Raw genomic sequence first — 16,178 nt, forward strand, 5'->3', positions numbered from 1 at the left:
GCCATTTGGAAGTGCCATCATAGAAAGGTCACTGAACGACGCGGTGACCGCTTCTATTTCATTCTTCATGTTTTCTGTTCCAATTGGTCGCTGTGGAGAAGTAGTAAAGAGCGGAAGGACACTTGAGAATTGTTAACCTATTTCTGGGTTTAGGATCCTAACAGCCTGTTTATTTCAATTTCTGTCTCGATAACAGAGGCACAAAGCGAAATAATCCAAAAACGATAGTCTGATGCAATTCAAACAGAACAAAATTTATTTTATGAGCTTCTGGACATTATCTAGAGGAAGTCTTATCGCTGAATGACATTAACGGAAAGATTAAGTTGAATTGTAGACGAAGGAATATTTTGCCAATGGAATTATTATTATTATTATTATTAACAGCAAAGGAAATGAAAAGCTCAAGAAGGGAAGAGGCCGAAAAGGAGAATGTCATCTTGATTCTCGATTTTTTTCCTATTCCAATCAATTAAAATGTAGATTTCCAGAGATTCTCAGAGGTGTGTGAAGTGATTTTATGCTCCTGTTAAGTTTGTTTTAAATGTTTGTTATTTGTTGATGGCTGTGCTATCTTTTTTTAAGTAAACACAGCCATAAAAAAATAACAGAGCAGACACGGTTTTTTGTCGATTAAATAGCAACAAAACCAAAGCCTTCGAACTCATTTAGATTTGTTTGAATATCTTGGAATCTAAGGGAGATCGAAAAATTTTGATTATTATCGTTTTTGTAGAGCGAATTGAGGGCTACAATAAATGTCATTACAAAAATGTCGCTATCTTTCTTAGATTCGGAGAATTTTATCGTTTTACTGATTTACTATTGGATTGTGGCCAAAATTGTCGCAAATTCCGATAAATTTTTTTCGATATTTACATTTACTTGTTCAGACATATAGTTCTGGTCTATTTAACTAAAACGATGAAAATGTAATGATTTCATATTTTGTTTGATTCAAATAAATATAAATAATTGAAAAAAGTGACAAACTGATTGTATTCGGTGAAATAGTTTATGATTCTTTCAAGCAAAAGCAAATGCATCTCAAAAATAAATAATGTTGATGAGACTTCACGATATTGTTGACCCATTTTTCTACTTGTAATGACAACAAACTGTTGTCTACACGGAAAGAATATAAAAAAAATTTCCCATTGCGGAAACAGTAATTTATGTTATGAAATATTGAACGCAGAAACACCTACGACTCGCTCCGTAATTTGCATTTCGATCTAGTAAATTGGTGAAATAAAAGTCTACCTACACATCCACGATACATATACAATAATTATCATGAATTTTTCATCATTTTTCCGACAGATTTTCCAGTCTAAAAAATTGGAGCATTTACGCAAATTAATAGAAACTCAATTTGGACTTAAATTATTTTGTAATAATTTATATTAAATTGAATATTGAATATTTAATAATTGCGTAAACTTCTCCGATTGATTTTCAAAAACAAAAAAGGTCTTTCTGATAATGAAAAAAAAATCGACTGATCAACGACCAAAATGTCAACCTTATCCTGTTAACAAATGAAACGATCAATTATCGATAGACGTTAATTTCCTGTGGATGAGATTTTCACCGGGGAATTGAGGGCAAAGGCGAGAGACCGTACACACCCACTCCATTTTCGTGCAGCACAGAACGCCAGTGAATCTGCCACACCCAACACACACCGTATCCACTTTCGGCTGACTCCTCGTCTGACAATATGTGTCTAGTGACTACGTAATCCACAGCTGTCATTCATTCCACCGAAAAACAAAAATTTGCAACCAATTTGCTGAAACGTAAAGACACGCGAAGCAGACGACCATTAGCCAGTAAAAATCGAGAGTAATAAACAAGATTTAGAGTTGATATGAGTAAATTACTGCTGAGTTTTCCTGAGAGTTCAAGGAGACTAATAAAAAGATTATTGGTCTGTGAATTTTTCGACCAAGAGGATTGTGGACGAAGGTTTTATTGATTTTAACAAGCCAAGATCGCCGACTGGATGACACACATTGTGAAAATTTAATGTTCTTCGAATGGATTTTTGAGATTAAAATAACTAGAGGGGGAGAGGGAAACCTTTGGTAAATACGAGGAAAAAAATAATAAGTCTAGACGAAATGATATCTCCCACATAAAAAAAGATAAAAAAAATCCTCTGATGATATGTTGGGAAGAAAACATTAAAAAAAAATTTCCAAAGTAAAATTATGAACCCTAAAGTTCAACTCCATTTGAAATAGTCTACAATAACCGAATGGGGGTGAAAGGAGCCCTCCCATTTTTATTTAAATTTTTCAAATCTAAAAATTTCTAAAATTGTTGGAATTCTTCAGATTTCGTCAAATTTAAAATCCCCAAAAACTCCCCTCGAATACCCGACAAATTTCGGAACATATAACATCCCTTTCCATTAATAACAGCAGAATCGTTCATTCAACAGTCGCAAAGCTCTTCCCCGACTTCGCTGAAGCGATAACAGTGGTCGAAAGCTTAAGGGATTTCACAGATGAATATCTTCTCCACGAGGGATATTCATTGCTGTACCCAAATCCATATCGTCCACCATATCTCGCAATCGAGAGATATCGCCATCAGTTAAACGATTATCAATATTTAACATTCGTAACCGGATAGAAATGAAAAATGCCAGGACCATATCAGTTCTCAGTTGCTCACAATTGAAAAGCCACAATTGAGCTCATGTGGAAGTTTGAACTAGATTCACTCGTCAATTGTACAACTCAATGGGTGTGTGCAGTCAGTGGAATCGATTTGCCTATAGAATACCATAGCCACAGCAATACGTGTAAATTATTATTCGTGATTCGAGTGAATGTGGAAACAGAATTGACATAACGTCGACAGATTGATATGGAATATTGGAAATGAAAAACAGTGATCGTGAAAAAAGAAAACACAACTAAACAAATAAGTCATAAACTGAGATAAAAATGTTGTAAAGCCAACAGATTATTTATTAACTAAACATATGGTACATATATTATTTTGATCTATTATTTTAAATATGAAAATATTTTCTAAATTAAATGTATTAAATTTAATTTCAATAATTCGCAAATAAATAAATAATCAACTCTACTTCCTTCAGTACAATAATATCTTTTATGTACATAATTTCTATGACAAAGGTGCCATTATATAATCATATATAAGTACTAATATTCCATCTGTCCCCTGCAAAATCGTGAGATTTCGACTAGAGTTGGACGTCCATTAATTTTGGTTTTGTCTCTTGATTTATTCAACTGACTGAGCGGGTGTAACCTGACTGCTCTTTCCAAGCAGTTTCTCTTCGCGTTGATGGAGTTCCCTCGCCAGGAACCGTCTCCAGTTCCCAAATTTCCTGACGTATAAGCACATTCCGTTATGGGGTCTCCTGCCAACTTCTCTGGAAGGTCCGTCGTCCCCCGGCTCCTTTACCTCTCCTCTGAGGATGTCAGTACGTGCCCTAGTGTTCAATCCTTAATTAAAGTGAAGAAGTCATCACTTTAATTAATCATCGATCGTTTTCTTATTAGTTATAACAAAAATGCTGAATTATTAAGATTTTTTATTGTTGCATGTGGTAAATCTTGAATTAACTCACATGAGTGGAAGATATGAAATTCACTGCTGGACGGTGTATCGTGTTTCAGTGGACTCATTAATTTTCACTCTTAAAATTCACAGATACACGCACTACTGCACTTCACTGAACAATAATTAATTACTGTAAATTTCAATGACGTCACACTTCCCGGAACAATTAAATGATTTTGGAGTTGATTAACAATGCGCAATTGCAGACAGCTGCAACTTTTATTTTTTCCCCCTCTACGCACTCGGAGTTAATTGTTTACGCTGTCATTAATTCCATATTTCACACAACGTTAAATATTCGAACACTGATTTTCAGTCCACTGCGTCGTTTTGCGTAAAATTCAATGTATGGCGGTGACAGAGGTGATAATTATTTCAATCCCTCATAAAAATAAACGTGTGACATGCCACATAGTCTATTGTAAAGAAATTAATTAAATGATACATGAAAAAAAATTAATGGAAAAGATATTTTTACGAGTTAATTCGTTTTAGAAACGAAAAGTCAGTTGGAAAAATGCGGAGAACGTGGGGATTGACTTCTGCCTTTTCCCGAGGTATTAGAAAAATTGTAAATCACTTCAAGAAATTAATTTCTCATCTATCATTAAAAATCCAGCCTTAAAAATTAAAGAATAGGCATTGTTCTATATTTAACCCGAAATACATAAAAATATCCAGGTCCGTGACGTCCGAGTGTCTCTGTGTCCACTTCTACGTATTATTTTCAATGAAATATCGTGAGGCCGTGACTACTTGTTTTACTAGCCGCAACTCTATCTGCACATCAAGTTATAGGTTTATTGCATAAATAATAGACTTTACGACCGAGTTTTACTTTGTGAGTTCCACTAGACCACGCGCTTTGTTGTCGTCTATGTAGTCGTTTTCAAAATTTCCCCACTAGTCTCTCAAAGTTGGAATATTTCCAATTTTTCCAATATTTGAAAACCGACTGGAAAATCCAGAAAATTCGATTATAATTAGAATTTTCATTTTTTGTCCGTTAAACTATCGTTGGGATCTGGTTTCTCAACTGAAAATCAATATCTTTATGGTAATTAAACAATGTAACACTACCTATGTAGTTTTTGTTGACACTATGTGTCAAAAAAAAAATTAAGACGGATTATACGAGGGGGGAAGGGGGGAGACGAAGTGAACTCGGGGTTTTCGGGTGACGAGAAGAGGGGCTGTAAATTTAAAAAATGAGATTTCAACCTGTGAAAAGCTCTAAATATGCATCAAAGCTCTGGCAATCGATGCAGAATCATAACGAGGTGGACTTGAAAGACTCGAACGACTTTCAGCCCATTGAAAGGAATTCCTCTCACATCCCCATTATGGAAAAGCTCTCTTTCCCTCCAAAGTTTTTCAAGTACAAGCGTCGCATTAACATTTCATTCGACCCCACGCACCCACTGACGCTATGAAAAAACCATTGACAATAGAACGTGACACTCTACCCTTTGGAAAAAGCTTTTCCTCTTTTCAATGGAAGGATTTCCACGACTAAAAATAACGGCCACGACTATTTCCACGAACGTAAATTATTTTTAACATTTCTATTAATACGACGACATTCATAATTCAAATGAGATTGTATATTGCCAATAAATTGGACTCAATCTGAGCCGTTTTAAGATGCGTATACAGAGACTCGTGACGTTTTTACAGACTCGTGCGATTAATTAATTAACTCGAACAATTAATTATACGTGATATGCGGAGGTTGTAGATGAAATACTTATTTCAAAGGGTTTTGTTAATTAATTATCCCAAAAATTGCAGGACTGAAATATCAATTAGTCACTTGGTTTTCATTCAAAATTATTCAAACTAAATTAGTGGACATTCTCATAACCCACTGCCTCATCATCATGTTACACAAAATCGAAAAAGCTCCCCCCACGTTCCAAATCCTCTCATTTATTATTGAAACGAAAACCAAAGCTCGCACGATTGCATTTCCGTAAACATGAGAATGGTCAGCTGTTTATCGGCTAAACATCAAAATCCCCAAACCTTTCTCCTCCCCTAAAATCACCTAAACAATAAAAAAAAAATCAACAACATTTTGTCATCCAAAGCCTGACCCCCGCACGAGTACCTCCACTTTCAGAATTTTTACCGCATCTCAGATTTCATCTGACTCTCCGGATTATGATCTCAAGGCCTCTCATAACCTCAACCCAGTCCCCCCTTTGACCCAGCATCCCAGGGATTAATCCTAGGGATTAAGTCCTCGAAAAGATTATCCACTAATAGCCAAGTACAAGTGACTTACTGTAAGTCAGTCTTGAGATAACATCAGCTACATGATCCTCAAGGTGGTGTTCATGTTGGCAGCGAGCTAGCATCTCAGTGTGTTGATGTCCACGTTGTTGATGAAATATCGAGGACGTTCGTCTTCGTCGTGGACCGGTCACTTTTCTTATATTTTCCTTCACTTTCTGCACCTCTGGGGAGGATAAACGCACAAACACAACTTAGAAGACTTCCGGGGTGGGTTCAACACAGGAGGACACTAACTGGGGATGTTGTTGGCGTTGGAGATGATCGAGATATCGACAAACATTTTCCGATGGTCACTGGACGGATTGAAAAGACAATGTTCTGGACTGTCCCATTTATTTTTCACTCATATTTCAACTCGCCTCTGGAGTAGCTCTTTGTTCTTCGCGAGATCGTTATCACACTGAACTCACGCACACCGGTAATTCGTGATAAATTGTTATCATTTTGAGGATTTATTTGGTGTTGGGGTGCAGTGATTTGGGGGATAAATAGGACGATGCAACAGCCGCACGTGCGGCACGCGAGACCGTTGAGAAATGCATCGGGGTATCCGGGGGTTTACACTGCATTGTTTTGGTAATGCGGGGCTTTCGGCGGTGGTAGCGGAACAAACAAAGAGGATGGGAAGGTAGAGGGCTCGGTTTGGGAGGTTTGACGGTCGCCGGCAGCGTCGTTGTACCTCACCCTAGAGGAGGGAGGGCGCCACATGGAAATACCGGAGGGTAAGGGTATGCTACAACGCCACGAACGGCTTCCGGAGGTACTCGTCCCCTGTTTTGGTGTCGGCGATGTCAAAGGTTGACAATACCTTCCTGTATCATACCCTCTTGGATGGGCCCTTTTCGCTTTAGGAGGTCTAGGAGCCACGAAAAAGGAGAGAATCGATTTTAGAATATTCCTGGGGCCTTTGAAGAATCGAAAATGAGCTGCCACGTACTTCGTGGTAATTCCTTACCAACAGGTACGTTCACCGTCGTAGTTCATGCACCACCGCTACGAAATTTTGCGGTTGAAGTCACTTCATAAGCGTCAGTGATCTCCCCGATAATCTCCGGAGCAACTCGTTGTAGCATTTTACGTAGTTTTGCCGAACAAATTCACGTTTATCCTTGAGAAAAGTGCCGCAATAAAATTAAGAACAAGAGGTGTAACTGTCCAATTGCTGAAAAATGGCGAACTTTGGCTTTGGAACACCAACAACAACAGCCAACACAAGTTTCGGTGGATTTGGAACGCCAAAGTCAGTATTTAAGGTTATGAAATGTGAAAAATCTGTTGATCCATCGACAATTGTCTTGAAAATATTGTTTAACCCCCTGCAGAGCTACAACTGGCTTCGGCCTGACAGGAACGACCTTCGGTACACCTACCCCTGCTGCCACTGGCACTCTAACATTTGAAACTCCAACAGCCACCCCATCAACAAGTGCCCCAGCTCCCAATTTCATTTTTGGTACTTCAGCAACTGCAACCCCTCAGACTCAAACTGGAGGGTTGCTGTCTAATCCAGCCACAACAGCTCCAGCACCCAGTTTATTTGGTACCCCTGCAGCAACTTCTGCTGCACCTCTGACTGGCCTAGGATTTGGAACACTCACGAGCTCTGCCGGCACTGGCTTTGGAACCCCTTCGAGTACCACTCTCACTGGATTTGGGGCAACTCCTAGTTCAACAGCTACTGCATTTGGGACGACTCCTGGTACCACAGTTACTGGATTTGGAGCGACTCCTGGTGCTACTGTTACTGGATTTGGGACAACTCCCAGTGCTACTGCCACTGGAGGACTCACATTCGGAGCTCCAACGACCTCAGCACGTGAGTTTCTTTGATTAATTTTTGGTTATAAAACCAATGTCATTAATAATGACATTAAAAAATGGTTATATGGTGCCTTGGACTGTTAATTTAGTTGATAAAAACCAGCGGATTATTTAATAAATTCAATATGAACGTTATACACTTTTAATTATAATTGAGGTATCGATAATTAATTCCTTATGATTTTCAGCTTTATTTGGCGCTGCATCTACAGGAGGGCTTTTCGGGGCTAAGCCTGCAGCCACACTAGCCCCAGTCACAGCAACGACTAGTGTAAATAAGGGTCTAGGGGGGTTGGATGTTTCTATTAGCAACAAAGGACTTTCTCAGGGGAGTAGTAATCTCACAGCGGCCAAGGAAAATCTTATACCCAATGAAATCACTCAGACCATAGATGCATTCAAGTAAATATTTACAAAATAATAATTATCTTCATCTTCAAATGACGACCTCATTGTTTAAAAATAAATTAATGGGGTCTTCTGCAGGAACTGACGAACAATGAATGATTTCTGTAACAACTGACACCAAAAACCATTTCACAGATTCTAAACCTTCGTTTCGAAAATATTTCTAATTAAATCAGCCATATCAGCTAATCAGTAACAAAAATTTGATTGTTTTATTCTTCCAGAGAATTTGTTAAAACGCAAAAAACTCTGAGCTCGGACATAGCCAGAGGTTCAGCAAGACCGTTGACCCGTTGCTCCGAGGACACAGCCTCCCTCATGAAGATGTTGACGACTCTGGCGGGATCTGTCCAACGAGATCGATCATTAGTTGATAAATTGAAACTAGACACTGCAAAAGCTCTCCAGAATGCGGAAATTTCACAGAGAACTCACGACACTCCCCCTGGGTTGCAATATGAAAGTAATGCACCTCTTCAGTTCTTCATGGAGCTCGCTGAGACCTTCGAGCAGGACTTGATGCTCTTCAGATCACAGATCGAAACCACGGAGAAGCTCATACAAACTATGCTGACTCCTAGGGCATTGACACCTCAAGGTTTCATTTTTTTTTATTTTATTGGGAGTAATAAATACCCCGAGAACCTCGAAATTATTTTTTTGTAGTGGATATGACAATCGCATGGAAAATGTTGAATTCGTATTTTCTTTTCTGAAAAATAATGAAAAGTGGACGTCTCATGGGTGATTTAAGGGATCTGGCTAACAACGTCACCCTAAAATGCCTGGGGAGATGTTTTATAAGTATCAGGGACAAATTTCTTTTCATTGATATAATGGTCTTTGCTTTAATTCAGAGTTAACCATGGCAATGAACAAAATTCACGAGTCTCTGGTGGCTGTAGCTGGTAAATTGCAAGGTGTTCATGCCAAAGTACAACAGCAGAAGGAGCAGTACCTCAATTTAAGAAAATATATACTTAAGGATAGTACAAATGTCTTCGAGGAGATGAAACCAAATGGAAAAACCAGTAGAAATAGCATTGGAAGGGTCACCAGTGGACCCACTCCATTTGGCCCCGGTAAATATATTTTTGATAATTTTTTTAAAAAATTTCGATAGGCTCGATAGTTTTGTAAATACAAATTGTTTGGGGTAGCAACCACATAATTGAATATAGTAAAAAAAAATGAAATCGAAAACTATCAAATTTTCGCGAAAAAATTTTCATCTCCTTCAACCCATCAATCATCCATTTCTCTTCAGGAATTAAGAGTTTCCTCTCATCAACGACAATAACTCCAGGTCGACAGCCCAGTTATGGATCAGCGAATCCTCTCGGTGAGTAAAATCAGCAAAATAGTTAAATAAAAAAACAAATTATATGACTTTATTGACGTGCGTCTATCGAATTTATCAATACGCCTGTTCCATAAAAGTATCCTCCGTTCAGGTCTTGCGTGGATCTAACGTGAGGTAGATTACACTAACATAATTAAACTGCATAAATTTTCTACTCATTGACGAACAATTACGCAGATTATAAATGAATTATTATTTAGCTGCAATCGTCTCCACACAGTCAAGTTTCTACAGTAGTTAATGATTTTTCTCTAGTTTCTTTATCGTTATTTCATTATTATTTTGCCTTTCCAGGGGATAAGTAATCGCTGTTTTGTAGTTATTGAGGTATTTGAAATTTTTTTTTATTTTTGTGTCTGCCCCCTGCTGTTTAAAACATTACGAGGGCTTTCGGTCATTCAAACATCCCATTGTTATTAACTTTTGCTGTATATCATCTCAGTCGACAATTCGGAGACGTCATTAATAGTAATTCCACAAAATACCGATCAATCATCAATTTTTCACGCAAAAATATATTGATAATGGGAAAAAATATATATTTGGCTTTCGTTTCTTCTTTCATTGGTTGGATGTTTTTTGTTTCTCGTGCTTTACACGGTTGCGGCTGCTTAGTTGGCTGGATTATCAACTTTGTTCTTCCTACTAATTATTATTCTATTGAGGTGTGAGAATGAACTCCAACAATTTCCGCAGATTGTGTTGGTAATTCTAGACAATTGGTGATAAATGTCGAAGAATATTTCCAGGAAAAAAAAATCTGAACCGAATTTCTCAGCAATATCTGAAAATCGAAGAGAGATAACGAAATTTTGGTCATGACATTTTTTGTAGAACTCGATTCGCTCCGCAAAAAAGTATCTAATGAAAATTTCGCTATTTTCTCTAGATACAGAGATGTTCATCAAAAACTGATCAAAAGTTACTTATCTCGTTTCAATTGATCAATCAAAAATTCCAAAATTATCAATTGGGTGAAATGAGCTACAAAATTATTTTCTTCTGCATGAAATTCGTTGTCTTTATATCATCTTCTGCTTTTAAAAAATCCGCTAAACCTCGTTCGTCCAAAAACATTTCCAGAGTAATCAACAATTAATTTATCAACTCAATCGCTTTTTCGCCATTTAACTGCTAATTGATAAAAGTAACACTTGTATAACCATTTTAAGATTAATCACATATTTAATAATAATTACCGATGTGCAGAGCATATACGAAGAAACATTACCGGTTCGTATTCTCTGTCACAATAAATTTAATATTAGAATATGAAGAAAAAAAAATGTGAAAACACTGTAATGAGAAATTTTCTTTTTTCTCGTGGATGTGTGGATTCCAGCTTGGGGTAATGCAACGCCAGTGCCATCGGCAACAAATATTACAATGAATGCTACGATGAAACCACCAACGGCGAGTTTAAATTTCAATCCACCGTTAAATCTGACCGCACCATTGTCGACGAGCGAAACGAGCTCAAATTTTCAGCTGCAAAAACCACCAGTTGGTACTAAACGTGGCAAACACTGATACAAGTGTAAGGCGCTGAATTCAATGCATTGATTGATGGATTGGAATTAATTTGATGCGCAAATAGGAAACAGATGCCTTGTGAGGAAATTGAATTTCATTCAATTTCCTGGAAGATGGATGGAACAGTGGATTGTTGTTCTCCACGAGAGAATTGAGCGCAGGTCACGATGATGTGGAATTATTCCGTTGTTTGATTGACATCGTTAAGACTATGCGACTCGCTATCGTGGTTATATCATACATTTTTTTGTGTAATAAAGTAATTTTTTAATTAATTAATGACAGCGGTTTGTAACAAAGACGTTTATTCTCGTCGATAGAATACTGAAGTTTATTAAACACCATTTTTTGGAGCTTTTCGTAGAAAATTCGGTTAGAAAAAGGGGAGTAAGGGGGAGAGGTGGTTAGAGGGCACCCACTTGGAGGATCGGAATCAATAGCCTGAATGCATCTTCGATGTATGAACTGGCATTGGTCGCCTGGAATTGACAAAAATTGAAACTTTAACAAAAGTTTAGTTAGCAAAATGATTACCACGTGAAGATGTGATTCAGTTGAACGCTCTTCGGTGTAAAAAAATATAAGTATTTCAAGGAATGATGGGTAATTACCTCTAGGAAAATCGTAGTGATATCGTGAGACTCCTTGGGCTTGTCCTCCCCATTTTTATTCCTCTCGTTGAGGCACTTTGAAAATAAACTCGCTGCTGTGCTGATCTGGGCGGATAAAATTTTTGTCAACTGCACAAGTGCATCTGCCTCATTAACTGTACTACGGCGATCTTTAACCAACAGAAGTTCAGCCGTTTTGTGGAACCTTTCGACAGAATAAGCTGTAAGTCTCGCCAATGTCGATATCGCATTTTGGAAAATTTCTTTTTCGGTTACGGTTGATCCTGGGGTCGATACCTCAGTTAAATATTTCTTAGTTTCATCCCAAATCTGAAAAAAGGCAAAAACAAAGAAATTTTATACACATCATAAAAAAAATCATACATAATTAGAAGATCCATTTTTTTTTCTTTTTTCCCCTAATGCAAAATATTTTTTAGTATAAGTTCCTGATAATTTATAAAAATATCTGAGTCCTTCATTTTTTGTTTCAAATAAAAACAGAAAATAAATGTATCTTCTAATTCCACTACTGAGAAAAACAAAAAATTAATTGATCTGAATTTCCAAGAGGCATTTAATTTTTTTTAATCTAGTGAAATAAGTCATTAACTCATTTCCTATGGAACACCTCATCCAGATTTAACGACAATTTACCATCTACGGATTTTAAATTGCGAATGTCAATGACCTCTTTTAATTCTCCATAATGAATGCTAACACCCAGATCAGCGCAAGCCGACTTGATCGTCTTCTCCGAGTCCCCTTCCTTATCATCTTCGTCCTCCTCCCCGAGATCGCAGAGTTCCTTCACCTCCTCGAGTGTCTCCTGCACAGACATCATTTCATCGGCATCCAAAGTAACCAATTTGTGTTCTATCTTCATGCGTATCTGCTTCGACAGCATTTCAAGTGCCTCCAGATGGACGAGGCCCTGAGCATCGTCGAACAGAATTTCAAATGTCTTCGTCATTTGGCTGTGTTCAACTGAATGCTCAGCAGATTCGGCCTTTTCTTTAGCTTCTCGAAGAATTTGCGAGAGAATTGGCTTCTCAACTTCGTTCTTGAAGAAGGCTCGTTTCTTTTTTAGACCCGGATCACCCTCTTGAAGAACTTCCATTGTTTTTTTTCCGATTGTTTCTAGAGTACCGAGACCGCCTGTAATTACTTTTGTTCCCGTCGACTCGAATAATTTCGTCATTGAGGACACTCCAGACATCCAACTCCCCAGACCGAATCCTGTTTGAGGTTGATTTTCTTCAGGCGTTGAAGGATTCTCCTCTTTTGCCTCTGCTATCTGAGTACTCTCCACAAGTTCTTCCGGATCAGGCACCCCCATGCTCTCCTCCAGCATGGACAACCCCTGGGAGACATGGCTCGTCAGCGTGGAAACCCCCGCACTGGCGGTGCTCAGTAGGGAAGATCCCCAGCTGCCCCAGCCACCCCATCCCCCAACATCCTCTTTGTCCACCAATTTATCGAGAACCACCTTGGCCTCAGTTTTCTCCTCCACCCTCTTCACTTCCTCATCCCCGAAGCTCTCCCATCCATCTCCCGCACTCCCCACAGTACCCTGAAAGACCTCCTTAAAACTCTTATTGGACTTCAGCTCCTCAGGTACGTCATGGAAGTCAGGAGAATCCTTTCCCTTCTTCACCCAGGTGTTCATTCCTTGGCTCTCGCTCTGAAGTATCTTCGTCGCTTCGTCATCATCGACCTCCCAACACTCCTGGATCATCGGTGGCTCTTTACCAGCCTCGATGGCTCTTCTTCGTATGTCCTCCGGAGTAAAAATGTCCTCAGGAGGTGGTCGAGGCCTTTCGTCAAGTTTTTTCGCCCCCAATTTCTTGGCCCCCAGTCCCATCGGCTTCGTCGGCTTCTCCTTTCGTTGTTTCTCAGCTCTTTGCTGTCTTTTACCCGATGGAATCACATCGTCAGTCCCTTTCTCCTCGGGAACACCTCCAACTTCAGACAATTCCACTTTAGCTGATGAATCCAGGGCTGAATCACTCTTTTGGTCGCTGGTCTCATCGGCTTTATCACTTCTATCAAAAGCAGAAACGCTGTTCCCTTTAACGGAAGTTGTAGATTCCTTTGTCGTAGAGGTCTGCGATGGAGTCTGGCCTTTTTCTGCTGGTTTTTTGGTGCTGTTGGACCTCTCTGACTCTCTCAGCTCTTCAGACAAATTTTTCTCCACTTTAACAGCTGTTTCTGCTTCGTATTGGCCTGTGGGGATGCTGGACGTCCAGGATTTCTTCTCGGAGCCTGAATCACACTGGTCATCGTCACTGTCAGAGTCCACCACTGAGTTGAAACGTTGTGGGCTTCTCTGGGGTCTCGATGACCTCGAATTTTCCCGAAATTCTATCTCCTCGTCGGCACTCTCGAAGTCGTCGCTATCGGACGTTGCCATCGTTCTTTCAGGTGATTTGGCGACACTTTTGAGGGGGTTAGCCCACGGATATTACTAGGTCGTTCGTTCAGGAACGGTGGGGTGAGATTTTTGGGGAAATTGGTCCACAAATGGGGGGAGTTTAAGTGAATTTGGTGATTTTAATGAATTCCAACTGTTTTTTGTTTCACTTTGTCACATCTTCATTATGTTATGACGTACTTATGACAAACATTTGGATCACGTGGGGCAGACATTCTTCGTTGACTCCGGAGGTCGTCGTCGTGGCGTTTCGGTCTCATTGCGCATGCGCTGGGAGTCACCAGGTGCGGAAGGGGATTCAGTACTGAAGTGGTAAGCCGAGATGACCAATTTTTGACCATTGAACAGTTTTTGATGAATATCTCAAAATGTAGGGGAGATAGGGCAATTTTGATTGGGACCTTTTTTGTAGAGTGAACTCAGTGCTGCAATAAATGTTATAATAAAAAATTTGCTATCTCGCTTAGATTCGGAGATATAAGTAAAATTATCTCGTCTTACGACTTCTTTATGAACAGTAAAATTAATTTAATTGGAAATTCGTTCGTAATTAGTAGGATTAATTATATAATTAGGAAATTCTTGTGCTAAAGGAGAATTATAATATTATAATTGATATGTTATAATTTATCATCTATAATCATTCTCCAATTCTTTAGTAATATAATTGTTTAATATTTCTAAATAAATAAATACAAAGGTCTCACGAAAACTTTATTTTTCTCTTGCACAGCAAGATCTGCCACGATTTAAAAGATAATTTATATTCAATTTCTCTTCACCATATCTATTACATTTTAGTTCAACAATCAGAAGACTATGGTGAAATACCTCTCATTTGGAGCAATAACAACGGAACAAAATTTCAAAACAAATTAATTTTCGCTCCTTGCTGTGTCCTATTAGTTTGAGAAACTTTTGAAAAAGATAGAAAAAAATATAGACAATGCAAAATTCGAACGACATTTCGAGACGTCAATGATCCTGTGGGTATTCATTAAGGATCATAAAATTGTGAAAAGGAATATTGTGGCTTTTAAAATTTCATCTCAACATAGAGAGCCTCAGGGTTTATGACTCTTCAAGGTTTCAGTTGTGAAAAGTTTTGTTTAGTGTCGTTAGATGCACGTGAACGATTTTCGCTCGCATAAAACACCGATCATTATCCAATCAACAGTTCAGATATTATATTCGATCAATTTTAATCACTAATGAGTGGGGAATTAATCTAAACACTGAGAAAAAACATGTAATTTTCCAAATTAAATATTGTTCTCATGAGAATTTAGAGTGATTTTTGAAAATCGAATTGTCGAACATTTTGTGATTAAAAACAAAAATAGTAGTGGCAAAATTATATTTTGTTTGTGTGTGTTGAAGGGATTCCAGGAATCTCCCTCTGCAATCAATAAAATCGTTCGATAAATTTATTTCGATAAAGAACTTCTCCCTGAATTATTTTTGTCTGGAAGAATATAATCTTCCAGCGCTGAGTGGGCCCTTGTCTGAAAGGTTTTGGAGGTAATGGAGGGAATTCGGATGATAGGGAGCGAAATAAGACAGCTGGTGGTACGACAGGTGTTCGACTGTGAAGTTTCCATTGCATTCCAGTCGTCAAAAGCCCCAATGAAATCTTTGAGGATAATCGGCTTTGCCACCAGTTGCAGATGGTGGCTGGGATACCTGGCCTTGTGGGCCTGTCCTTGACCTCTGTCAATCTGCACTGGTCACTGGTGTCATTAAACGTTACGCCCAAAATGAAAACATAATGAGGGACAGGTATTCCCTCATTATGATATAGAATTAAGATATAGAATTAATTAAATAACATAGAGAAAAGTAATTTTTTATTGAGTTCGTTTCTGCAAAAAGATTTTGTTGTATTTTTATGGGAAAAAAATTTATTTTTTGAAATGTACTTTCTGATAATTGAACTCATCATCAAAAAAGTATAAATAGCAATGAGAATCAAGTGAAATTGACAATTAGTGGAAGAGGTCATCGGCATCGGACACGAGGCCAGTGAATAAACAACGATTACATGATACTCTCTCATCTCGTAATTTTATCGTTGGCGCGTTACGCATCAGCCATAACAATT

General features: G+C 38.3%; 3 protein-coding genes across 6 annotated transcripts in view; 1 reads left to right on the forward strand and 2 right to left on the reverse strand.

Annotated features, from left to right (window-relative positions):
• Atp8a (ATPase 8A) overlaps positions 1-6,513 on the reverse strand; it is a 31,098-nt gene extending 24,585 nt beyond the window's left edge. The window contains exon 1 of the mRNA XM_064135357.1: positions 5,897-6,513. The gene's annotated coding sequence lies outside the window, so the exon portion shown is untranslated. The remainder of the gene's footprint in view (positions 1-5,896) is intronic.
• A 375-nt stretch (positions 6,514-6,888) lies between these two features.
• LOC135169943 (nuclear pore complex protein Nup58-like) lies at positions 6,889-11,029 on the forward strand. Of its 4 annotated transcripts, none has more exons than XM_064135368.1 (8): positions 6,889-7,147; positions 7,230-7,723; positions 7,917-8,130; positions 8,361-8,734; positions 8,994-9,218; positions 9,404-9,478; positions 9,577-9,613; positions 10,842-10,984. In XM_064135368.1, exons 1-8 carry the CDS (start codon positions 7,077-7,079, stop codon positions 10,849-10,851), a joined length of 1,500 nt encoding a protein of 499 aa, XP_063991438.1. In that variant the 5' UTR covers positions 6,889-7,076; the 3' UTR covers positions 10,852-10,984. The 4 variants fall into 4 exon arrangements, with proteins under 4 accessions (XP_063991438.1, XP_063991439.1, XP_063991437.1 ...); XM_064135369.1 differs by having other exon boundaries at positions 6,892-7,147; positions 9,591-9,613; positions 10,842-10,969; XM_064135370.1 differs by lacking the exon at positions 9,577-9,613 and adding an exon at positions 9,794-9,826 and having other exon boundaries at positions 6,896-7,147; positions 10,842-10,981.
• A 291-nt stretch (positions 11,030-11,320) lies between these two features.
• Positions 11,321-14,302, reverse strand: LOC135169941 (protein FAM114A2). The gene is made up of 3 exons (XM_064135365.1): positions 12,335-14,302; positions 11,644-11,973; positions 11,321-11,511 (listed from the first exon to the last, which is right to left on the reverse strand). Exons 1-3 carry the CDS (start codon positions 14,054-14,056, stop codon positions 11,437-11,439), a joined length of 2,127 nt encoding a protein of 708 aa, XP_063991435.1. The 5' UTR covers positions 14,057-14,302; the 3' UTR covers positions 11,321-11,436.
• Between the last annotated feature and the right edge of the window lie 1,876 nt (positions 14,303-16,178).

Source organism: Diachasmimorpha longicaudata, chromosome 16 (genome assembly GCF_034640455.1).
Source record: "Diachasmimorpha longicaudata isolate KC_UGA_2023 chromosome 16, iyDiaLong2, whole genome shotgun sequence".
In the NCBI taxonomy this organism is placed as follows: domain Eukaryota; kingdom Metazoa; phylum Arthropoda; class Insecta; order Hymenoptera; family Braconidae; genus Diachasmimorpha; species Diachasmimorpha longicaudata.